Here is a 12,355-nt window from a genome sequence, read left to right as displayed (position 1 = left end):
ACTTGTAATGATGATTAATTGTTCAACATTCATCTCAACCCTGATGATTAGACTAATTAATTAAATACTGATAATCCCATTCTGTCTCCCAATGATTAGGAAAACTCAAGGAAGAGAAGCTGCTGCCATCCCACTACCAACCTGAGGATAATAACAAGGAGAATCAGTAAGAAGCACAGCCATACCATAACTATCTGTATCTAGAACCATCCAATCTCCGTTATGTGACATAATCAGTTTCCTTATTATTCAAACCAGTATAAGCTGAAGTTTTATGTTACTTACAGAAGTATACTAGCTAAGAATACTATGCAAGAAGAGGTAGATTACATACACACACAGATAAGGATGTCCATAATACGTTAGTGGGAAAAAAGTTATAAAGCCATGACTAGTTTAACTATTTTGTTTTAAAATTTTATATATATATATAAAATACAAAATTCGAAGAACATATAAAACCTGCTAGCAGTTGTTCATTGCTTCTATGATAGCATTACTAGGATCTTTAACTTTCTATATTTTTCTATTTGAATTTTTACTACAAACATATATATACATTATTTTGTAATAAATAAGATAAAAAGAATAAAATAGGTAAATTCCTTTCTATTAACTAATTTCTAGCATCACTGACATTGATGTACTCTCATTTTATAAGTTTCCATAATAAAGCTATTTGAATTCTACGGTTATTGGCTAACTTTTTCAAAGTTAAGGAATATATGCACAGTCAATAGGGCTCAGAATAAATAAATGGCCCCCCTGTGAATGAACTTAAAAAGTGACTAAAGCAATGTTACAGACCAATCTTCATGACACTGTGCTCCAAGTACTTGTCCAAAATATTTGACTCCACTGGAATTCATTACATCAAATATTAATTGAAGTAAACAGGCCATTTTGAGTGCCTACTACATGCCAGACACTGTATCAGGCACCTGGGGGTAGTTCACAGTAAACACTCATGGTTTAAATATGCTGTCATCAGAATAGTGTTTGTTTAAATAGATTTAATTTTTTGAACTGCTAGTCTCTTCAACTAAAAAAGAGACACTATACAACTTCTCCTAGTGGCTAAAGGTATTTTATAAAATTCTAATATAAATGTTTTCCTTCCCCACTGAATATTAAAACAAATGCCTCTTTGCCACTAAATTTTTTGCCCACATTTATACTAAATTACCTAATTTTTATGTGAATAAATCTTTGGTCACTCACTATATTTTCACTCTTAGTGTCCACAGTGGTTGCTTCAATATAAAATCTATTTCAATACAAAGATGACAAAAAGAGGCCTGTTGTCTTTGTCTACACAAACAGGTGTTATTGAATGCTTTCACCTTGGCAAGATCACCACTCTTGGCAAGATTTTTGTTTAGTACTATTCAGGAATCTATTTAGTTCACCAAAAGTGATCAGATTCTAACTTAAACATTCAAATAACAGCATAAAAGAACTGATAAGTCAAAAAGCAAGTTTCAATGAACTATACAGGTATATAGTAGTCAGATTATTACTGTCCTTTATAAGAAAGTCTGCAAATGAAAAAAAAAAATAATTTTAATGCCAATGCAATAACTGAATTAAATTGGTACAAACTGAGGATATTATTTAATAAGTATACCAATAAGAAGTTGGCAGAATATTTTAAGAAACCAAATGACTTTTCTACTTCCAAGTTTCTTTATAACAGCATTCTTTTGTTTTGTTTTCCCGGGGTAACTTAACATTTACTGTAAGGAGAAATCCTGTCAAAATAGTGTCTTTTAGTTATGTATAAAATCCCAATAATATCAGAATTGATCCTTAACTCGTAGGATGTAGTTCCTACACAGTTCACAAGCTCAAAGCTTTGGTGTTCTCTGTCTTCACATGATTATCATCTGTTCAACATAAGTTTTCTATAGACATGCAAATAAATACATTAAAAACTAGTATATAAAGTTATTTCACTTAAAAATATTATAAAACATTTATATTGATTCAACACTAAATGAGATGTCATACCAACTCAAAATTAGCCTGTTCACACTGAACATCTGAATTATTCATATTTCAGTAATACTAAAAGGGCTGTCTTTAAGTTAAAAAAATACACACAAAACTCTACTGTGTTTTACATATTAAAACACAGGATGAATGATAAAAATATTTAAAGCTCTAAAATCTTCAGTTGATACTTCAAGGTATTTTAAATACTTTTTATTAATTAGAACTACAGCATAAGAACTTCAAGCTGAAATTTTAATTTGTGTTCTAAATTATTATTAAGTAGGAAAAATCATGTATTAGTCATGTATTTTGTACAACCTCCTTAAATAATTAAATACAGTTCTTTGAAATTAAAGTTGTGACTCAGGAAGTCCTAGCTAGAGCAATCAGATGAGAGAAAAAAAATAAAGGGCATCCAAATTGGAAAGGAAGAAGTCAAATTATCGTTGTTTGCAGATGATATAATCGTATATTTGGAAAAACCTAAAAACTACCAAGAACTATTAGAACTGATAAACAAATTGAGTAAAGTTGCAGGATACAAAGCCAACATACAAAAATCAGTAGCATTTCTGTATGCCAACAACAAATAATCTGAAAAAGAAATAAAAAAGTAGTCCCATTTAAAACAGCTACAAATAAAATTAAATATCTATGAATTAACTTCACCAAAGAAGTGAAAGATATCTACAATGAAAACTATAAAACACTGATGAAAGAAATTGAAGAGGACACAAAAAAATAGAAAAATATTTTGTGTTCATGAATTGGAAGAATCGATATTGTTAAAATGTCCATACTACCCAAAGCAATCCACAGATTGCAATCCCTATCAAAATACCAATAATAATCTTCACATAAATAGAAGAAACAATCCTAAAATTTATATGGAACCACAAAGACCCAGAATAGCCAAAGCTATCCTGAGCAAAAAGAACAAAACTGCAGGAATCACATTACTTGACTCAAATTACACTACAGAGCTATTGTAACCAAAACAGCATAGTACTGGCATAAAAACAGACACACAGACCAAGAGAACAAATAGAGAACCCAGAAGTAAAACCATACATCTACAGTGAGCTCATTTCATCAGAGATGCCAAGAACATACAATGGGGAAAAAGCAGTCTCTTCCATAAGTGGTGGCAGAAAAACTGGATATCCATATGCAGAAGAATGAAACTAGACCCCTAACTCTTGCCATATACAAAAATCAAACCAAGATGGATTAAAGACTTAAATTTAAGACCACAAACTATGAAACTACTAAAAGAAAACACTGGGGAAACTTTCCAGGACACTGGATTGGGCTAAGATTTCTTGAATAACACCCCACAAGCACAGGCAAACAAAGCAAAAATGGACAAATGGAATCACATCAAGTTAAAAAGCTTCTGCACAGCAAGAGAAACAATCAAGAAAGTGAAGAGACAACCCACAAAATGGAAGAAAATATTTCCAATCTATCCATCTAATAAAGGGTTAATAACCAGACTATATAGGGAGCTCAAACAACTCTACCCGGGAAAAAAAAAAAAATCTAATAATCCAATTAAAAAAATGGGCAAAATATCTGAATAGACATTTCTCAAAAAAAGACATACAAGTGGTAAACAGGTATATGAAAAGGTGTTCAATATCACTGGTCATCAGAGAAATGCAAATCAATACCACAATGAGGTATCATCTCACCCCAGTTAAAATGGCTTTTATCCAAAAGGCAGGCAATAACAAATGCTGTCGAGGATGTGGAGAAAGGGAACTCTCATATACTGTTGGTGGGAATGTAAATTAGTACAGCCATTATGGAGATCAGTTCTCAAAAAAACAAAAACAGATCTACCATATGATCCAGCAATCACATTGCTAGGTATATACCCAAAAGAAACGAAATCAGTATATTGAAGAGATAGCTGGACTCCCATGTTTATCGCATCACTAATCACAATGGCCAACATTTGGAAGCAACCTAAGTGTCCATCAACAGACTAATGGATTTTTAAAAATGTGGTACATACATGCAGTACTACTTGGCTGTTAAAAATAATGAGATCCTGCCATTTGCAACAATGTGGACAGAACTGGAGGTCATTATGTTAAATTAAATAAGCCAGGCACAGAAAGGCAAACTTTGCATGTCTCACTTATTTGTGGCAGCTAAAAATTAAAACAATTGAACTCCTGGAGATAGAGTAGAAGGATGGTTGTTACCACAGGCTGGAAAGGGTCGTAGTGGGGATGGAGGATGCAGAGAATGTGGTTAATGGGCACAGAAAAAGTTAGAATGAATAAGATCTAGTATTTGATAGCAAAGCAGGGTGACTATAGTCAATAATAATTTAACTGTACATTTAAAAATAAGTAAGAGTATAATTGGATTGCTTGTACAACCATACATACAAAAGATAATGCTTGATGTGAATACCTTGATGTGATTATTATGCATTGTGTGTCTGTATCAAAATAGCTCATATACTCCAGAAATGTACATATCTACTATGTACACACAAAAAATAAAAATTAAAAAATAAAGTTGTGATTTAATATAAATAATGCTAACTATATATTGGAGCAATTTCAGTATAACTAGTAATTTTTTGTGAATATTTCATATTATCACTGCAAAACCATCGGATCTTTAAATTTTTAAATATTTTTGCTTAAAAGTGAACATTTAAGAAGGCAAACTCTAATGTTCAACAAGTCAATCTATCCAATTATTTCCTAGCTTATTCAAAATTTGACATCCTTTCCATAGTAAAATTTGGAAGTATAATAAAAGTACTAAGAAGAAAGTGAACTAACTCTAGTGTATGGTGGAAACATAAAGACTTAGATTCTTCTTTTATGTCAAAGTTCAAATTAACTTCACATTATATTAAATGAGAAACCAGCCCTCCTCCACAGTTATCTACGCACTGCGCTCCTTGGTCTGTCACCTAAACGAGGAAGAAATACTGAGACAAACTGCAGTAAGGATTGAAAATATGATATATAAAATGTTCCCTGACATTTTTAATCCATTCAACAAAGATTTCTTGAGCACCTACTATTTGATTTCATTCATTTCACTCAGTTCTGATATAGCCCTGCAAAGTACATATTAGTTTTATTCTAATCATATTACATATAAGGATATGTGAAGTTAAGTAGCTTGTCTAAGATCACTTGGCCACTAAGTAGTAAAAACAGGGCAAGAACCTGTTTTCTGATCCTCAATTACTGGAGTCATCTAACTTCTATACCATCTAATGATCTAGATTCCAATCCCAGCTCTACTACTTCCTGGCTACAGAACTTGGGCAAATCACTTAACCTGTCAGCTTTCTAGGTTCTTCAACTAGAAAATGGTGAAAGTGAGTATCTCACTAGATTGCTCTGAGAAATGCTATAACAAAAATGCTTTAAAAGTTATTAAAATACTTTTGCATTACTATTTCATGTCATGTGCTATGTGATATTATATAAAATGTTTTATATTACAAATTGATAATTTTTAGCCATAGTCCTCTGGCGACTAGGCTGTTCTCCAGTACGTTGGAGATTTTAGGACAACTTTTGCAGTCTACTGAAGTTTAGGTGACATGAGAGAAATCTAGCAACTTCCTGATATAGGCCTACTTTCCATAAGCAAGAAGTTAAGTACTGGCAAAATCTAACTCATTATAACTTTTATTTTGACTAGGTAGTACATTAATGTGGTTCAAATTTCAAAAGATAGCAAAGGATATTCAGTGGAAAGTCTCCTTACTTTGTCCTCTAGCTTCTCAGATCCCCTCGCAAAAGACAACCTGTTTTATCAGTTTCTCATGTGTCCTTCCAGAAATATACGTGTATCTATGCCCTCTGACAACTTTTGACATAAATGGTAGCATCCTGTACACATTTCTTCACCTTGCTTTTTTCCACTAATATATCAGTAAATAAAGAGTTTTGTTTTGGGTTTTTTTCCTGTTTTTATGTGTTTAGTTTTTACAAATGCACAGTACTTCACAGGGTGGGTTAAATTTATCCTAACCCTATCCCTTACTAAAGGATATTTAGGTAATTTTCAATGCTGAAATGAGTAATCTTATATATTTAACATTTTGTAAGTGTGCAAGTATATCTACTGGATAAAGTCCAAAAAGTAGAATTGCTGGGTCGAAGAAGTGTACTTGTAATTTTTACAGATACTACCAAACTGCACTTTATAGAGTTTGAACACTGGAGCTTGCTTCTCAAACCCTTAACACTACCATGTGACCAGCAATCCCACTCCTAGGCATACCCAAGAGAAATAAACACATATGTCCATAAAAAACCTATACACAAATGTTTGATGCAGCTTATTCACAACAGCCCAAATGTGGAAAGAACCTAGATGTCCATCAACTGATAAATGGGTAAACAAAATTTGATATATATCCATACAATGGAATATTATTCAGCCACAAAAAGGAACAAAGTACTGAAGCATGCTACAACATAGATAAACCTTCAAAACATTATGCTAAGTAAAAGAAGGCAGTCACAAAAGATCACATATTATAAGACCCAATTTATAACAAATTTCCAGGATAGGCAAATCTATAGAGATAGTAAGTAGATTAGTGGTTGCAAAAAACCACTAAATTGTATATTTTAAATAGGTGATGTGTACGGTATGTGAATTATTTCTCAATATCGTTTTAACAAATACCCACCTCTCAGCTACCTCAGTTTACTACATGTCATGAGCCACACACACCCACATCTGGTGTTAATTTTCCCTCAGATTTCCAACAACCATCTCACCACTTCGCAATAACTCACAATAGGCAACCCTTCTCACGTCTACTTCCAGAAGCAAACCTTTGCCAAGGAAACCTTTTCCAAGGAAAAGTGCCATGTTTATTGTAATATTTGGGTGCAGGCACACCTTGCAGATACTGCAGATTTGGTTCCAGACCACCAGAATAAAGCAAATTATACAATAAAGTGAGTCATATGAATTTTCTGGTTTCCCAGTGTATATAAAAGTTATATTTCTACTATATCATAGTCTATTAAGTGGGCAATAGCATTATGTTTTTTAAATGCACGTAATTTAAAAATACTTTATTACTAAATAATGTTAATAATTATCTGAGCCTTCAGCAAGTTGTAATCTTTTTGCTGGTGGAAGGTGTGGTCTTCAAGTTGATGGCTGCTGACTGATTAGCGTGATGGTTGAGGAGGCTGTGGAGATTTCTTTTTTTTTTTTAAGGCTGAGTCTTGCTCTATTGCCCAGGCAGGAGTGCAGTGGCACAATCTCAACTCACTGCAACCTCTGCCTCCTGGCTTCAAGCAATTCTTGTGCCTCAGCCTCCCAAGTAGCTGGGATTACAGGCACCTACCAGCACGCCCAGCTAATTTTTCTTGTATTTTTAGTAGAGACAGAGTTTCACCATGTTGGCCAGGCTGGTCTCAAACTCCTGACCTCAAGTGATCTGCCTGCCTCAGCCTCCCAAAGTGCTGAGATTATGGGCATGAGCCACCGCGCCCAGCCAGCAATTTCTTAAAATGAAATTTTAATCATGCAGTTGCTTGCATCAATTGACTCTTCCTTCCAGAAAAGATTTATCTGTAGCATGCCATGCTGTTTGATAGCATTTTACCCACAGTAGACCTTCTTTCAAAATTGGAGTCAACCCTCTCAAACCCTGCCATTGTTTTATTAACTAAGTTTATGCAATATCATAAATCCTTTTTTGTCATTTCAACAATATTCATGGCATCTTCACTAGTAGATTCCATCTCAGGAGACCATTTTCTTTCTCATCCAGAAGTAATTCCTCATCTGTTCATGTTTTATCATAATGTTGCAGCAATTCAGTCACATCTTCAGGATACTGTTCTAATTCTAGTTCTCTGGCTACTTCCACCACATCGGTGGTGGTTTCCTCCACTGAAGTCCTGAACCTCTCAACATCATTCATGAGGAATAGAATCAGCTTCTCGTCAATGTTGATATTTTTATCTCCTCCCATGAATCACAAATGTCCTCAATAGCATCCATCTACAATGGTGAATCCTTTCCAGAAGGTTTTCAATTTACTTTTCCCAAATCCATCAGAGGAATCATTATCTATGGCAGCTATAGCCTTACAAAATGTGTTTCTTAAGTCATAAGACTTGAAAATCAAAATTACTCCTTGATCCATGGGTTACAGAATGGATCTTGTGTTGTAGGCATGAAAAAAACATTAATATTCTTGTACATCTCCAACAGAGCTGACTAGGTACATTGTCAATGAGCAGCAACATTTTGAAAGTGTGTGTGTATATATATATATATATATATATATTTTTTTTTTTTTTTCCCCTGAGCAGTAGGTCTCAAAAGTGAGCGTAAAATATTCAGTAAACCATGTTATAAACAGATGTGTTGTCATCCAGACTTTGTTGTTCCATTGACAGTATACAGGCAAACTATATTTAGCATAATTCTTAAGGGCCCTAGGATTTGCAAAATGGTAAATTAGCACTGACTTCAACTTAAATTCTCTAGCTGCACCGGCCCCTAACAAGACAGTCAGCCTGTCAAGCATTGAAAGTGGCCACTGACTTCTCCTCTCTAACTTTAAAAGTCCCAGATGGCATCTTCTTTCAACAGAAGGCTGTTTAGTCTACATTAAAAATCTGTTATTTAGCCACCTTCACCAATGAGCTTGGCTAGATCTTCTGGATAACTTGCTCCAGCTTCTACATCAGCACTTGTTGCTTTACCTTGCACTTCTATGTGATGGCGATGGCTTCTTTCCTTAAGCCTCATGAATCAACCACTGCTAGTTTCAAACTTTTCTTCTGTAACTTTCTCACCTCTCTCAGCCTTCACAGAATCGAAGAGAGTTAGAGCCTTATTCTGGATTAGGACTTGGCTTAGAATGTTGTACCTGGTTTGACCTTCTGTCCAGACCATAAAACTTTCTCCCCATCAGCAATAAGGCTGTTCCACTTCCTTGTCACTCACGTGTTCACTAGAGTAGACTTTAAATTTCCTTTAAGAACTTTTCCTTTGCATTCACAACTTGGCTATTTGGCACAAGGGGCTTCACTTTTAGTCTATCTCAGTTCTTGACAACCTAACTTTTTCATTAAGCTTAATCACTTCTAGCTTTTGATTTAAAGTGAGAGACATGTAAACTTTTTCCTTTCACTTGAACACTTGAGAGGCCATAGTAGGGTTACTAACTGGCCTAAATTTGATATTTTTGTATCTCAGGGAACAGGGAGGGGAGAGAGAGGGAGGGTGAGAGAGAGAGAGAGAGAGAGAGAGAGAGAGAGAGAGGGAAGGTCGGTAGGTGAAGCAGTCAGAATACATACAACAATTATTAAGATCGCCATCTTATATGGGCATGAGCCATGGTCCCGCAAAACAATTACAAAAAGTAACAGCAAAGATCACAGATCACCATAAAAGATATAGTAACAATGAAAACGCTTGAAACATTGTGTGAGTTTCCAATGAAGAGAACAACTACTGTTGGAAAAATGGCGCTAATACATTTGCTTGATGCAGGGTTGCCACAAACCTTCCATTTATAAAAAACAGTATTCGAGCAACATCTGAGAAGTCCAATAAAGTGAGGGACAATAAAATCAGGTATGCCTGTATTTCGTAACCATTTTACATGTGTAAAACTGTGCCACCATTTTTATTAAGGTCCCATCTTCTCTTTACATGTCGCTGATGAATTGTTTTAGTGTTATGCTCTAACCCCATCTTTCCCATAAGCTCTGTGGTTTTTATTGCCCATTTTGTGCAGTGTAGTGATTTTTAGGAACACACAGGCCACATTACAGCAGAACTAACTGTAAAATCACATGACAGTATCTCCCCAGATACACTCATTATTAGACATAGATTTGAAAACTGGAGAAATCACTAATCCAAAGTAATAAGATTTCAATCCAATTTCACTATTTAAAAATTTCAAACTAAAAGGTTAAAAGCAATTAATACCATTTGGGATATTATGGTAATAATGTAGAAAATGCTTTCAGTTGTTACACTTCTGTTTTCTAGAGACTTTATGAATATTAGAAGACGGTTCCAAGGGAAAACAAACAGTACTAATTCCTTTTTTTTTTTTTTTTTTTGAGACAGAGTCTCACTATGTTGCCCAGGCTGGGTGCAGTGGTACGATCTCAGCTCGCTGCAACCCCTCCATCTCCTGGGTTCAAGGAACTCTCCTGCCTCAGCTTCCCAAGCAGCTGGGACTACAGGCGCCCACCACCACGCCCAGCTAATTTTAGTATTTTTAGTAAAGATGGGGTTTCACCATGTTGGCCAGGCTGGCCTTGAACTCCTGACCTCAGGTGATCCATCCACCTTGGCCTCCCAAGGTGCTGAGATTACAGGCGTGAGCTACCACACCTGTCCCAAACAGTACTGATTTCAAAGGGAGTAAGTCAGTAATTTATGAAGCCAAGCTATTCAGCATGCATCTTTTGCTCTCATTGGGCTGTAACCTTTCAAATCACACAAAAATACCCTGTTAATCTCAGTTTCAATGCTTTTATCCATTCTCCTTGCACGAGGTAGCTTTCTCTTTCTTCTTGGTCTCACCAAATCATACACTCTTGACTTAAGCCCATCATAGATCATTCCCATCTCCCCCTCCATTCTTTACTAATGCTCTGTCCCTCTGAGTTCCTACAACACTTATTGCTGGATTTCCACATTTGTAATCTTATGTTATTTGGTTTGAACAGATAAGCTCCTTAGCAAAAGAATCCTCCTAATAAGGCTGGGTGCAGTGGCTCACACCTGTAATCCCAGCACTTTGGGAGGCAAGGTGGCGGATCATGAGGTCAAGATCAAGACCATCCTGGCCAATGTGGTGAAACCCCATCTCTACTAAAAATACAAAAATTAGCTGGGCGTGGTAGCGTGCGCCTGTAGTCCCAGCTACTTGGGAGGCTGAGGCAGGAGAATCACTTGAACCTGGGAGGTGGAGGTTGCAGTGAACCGAAATCACGCCACTGCACTCCAGCCTGGGGACAGAGCGAGGTTCCATCTCAAAAAAAAAAAAAAAGAATCCCCCTAATACTTCAGAATCCACACAGCCTAGCATAACACAGAGCAGAGTCAGTGCTTAAGAAGTTTTTGCTGCTGGGTGATAAATAGGATAGAATCAAATAACCTTCTGGCTTTATTAGCTAGATCTCCACTATTTCTGGTACATATCAGTTCAATGACTTTCAAGAAGCTAAAATTTTAACTTAGTCATGCTGAAAATATATATGGCCGCCAAGGAAATGAAATCCCATAAAACTTGCGCTCTGGTATCTTATCACAAAAAAGGCTAAGCAAGAAATGATCATTGTTACACAACACATTTTTAGATTGTGGACCCCATTTCTACCTTAAAAAATGTAAGCAATTTTATTTACAGCAGTTTTATCACAGTGCCAAATGATCCCGGAACCACGGTTTTAAAGCTTTCTTTTAATATTTCTTCTTCTTCTTTTTAAACAAACAAAAGGCTAGGTGGAATTCTACCATATAGAAAAAAGCAGAGCTGATCTTGCTAATATGGAGGGAGGCGCTTGTAGTTCTGCCTGCCCTGTCCCCAGTCCCCAATTGCAGTGACCCCTTAAGGCATCTCTGAGCACCATCAGCAATGAGAAGCACTCAGAATAATCAGCAAACTGCCATGAATAGAAAAATACTTCATTACTTTTTTTAAAATTTCAGTATCATTATAATATAAAATTAAAACTTACCCGTTTCTACTGAAAACCCTTAGCCATGCTTTGAGGTTTGGTCCTAACAAACACAAGCAAGGCACAGTAGTAAAAGTAGACAAAATAACTGCAAATAAAAATGTTTCCAATGCCAACCTGGAAAAAAAAAAGATGAATTTTTAAAAAAGTGTTAAAGGTACACATACATAATCATTATTATATAAATAAAATATAAAATATCTTCCTCTGCTTTACTTTGAAAGGTAACATAAGTGCCACCAAAATGATGACTATAAATAATTTTACTACCAACATGCAGCTTTAAAAAAACAATCTAGCAAATATTTCACTTTAATGATAGATTTCAGAAGTGTTAAAGACCCTAGGATCCATGCTGAGACTTTCATTGCAAAAACAAACAAAAAACAGAATCCATTTCTAGATAGTTAGCTTTCTCCTCAATAGTCTCTGGAACTTTCTCTACAACTAATGGTTCAATGTTAACATCTATTGGAACCACCTGGAGAGCTGGATAAACTAAAGATTGGCGGGGGCTCTACCCCTAGAGTTCCTGACTGAAGCTTGAGTATCTGTATTTTGATAAAATGCTGATGCTGCTGGTTTGAAAACCACATGTTGAGAACAACTGTGCCAGACACATTCAT

At 35.4% G+C, this 12,355-nt stretch overlaps 1 protein-coding gene across 3 annotated transcripts in view; it reads right to left on the bottom strand.

Annotated features, from left to right (window-relative positions):
• PIGF (phosphatidylinositol glycan anchor biosynthesis class F) overlaps positions 1-12,355 on the bottom strand; it is a 36,186-nt gene that overhangs the window by 19,522 nt on the left and 4,309 nt on the right. For all 3 annotated transcript variants that reach the window (XM_065527112.1, XM_005575963.4, XM_074011853.1), the window contains exon 4: positions 11,730-11,846. In XM_065527112.1, coding sequence (XP_065383184.1) covers positions 11,730-11,846 — 117 coding nt within the window. The remainder of the gene's footprint in view (positions 1-11,729; positions 11,847-12,355) is intronic.

The sequence above is a fragment of the Macaca fascicularis genome, chromosome 13, assembly GCF_037993035.2.
Source record: "Macaca fascicularis isolate 582-1 chromosome 13, T2T-MFA8v1.1".
Classification (NCBI taxonomy): Eukaryota; Metazoa; Chordata; class Mammalia; order Primates; family Cercopithecidae; genus Macaca; species Macaca fascicularis.
The sequence above is the reverse complement of the archived record's forward strand: the minus strand, read 5'-3'. Positions and strand labels throughout refer to the sequence as shown.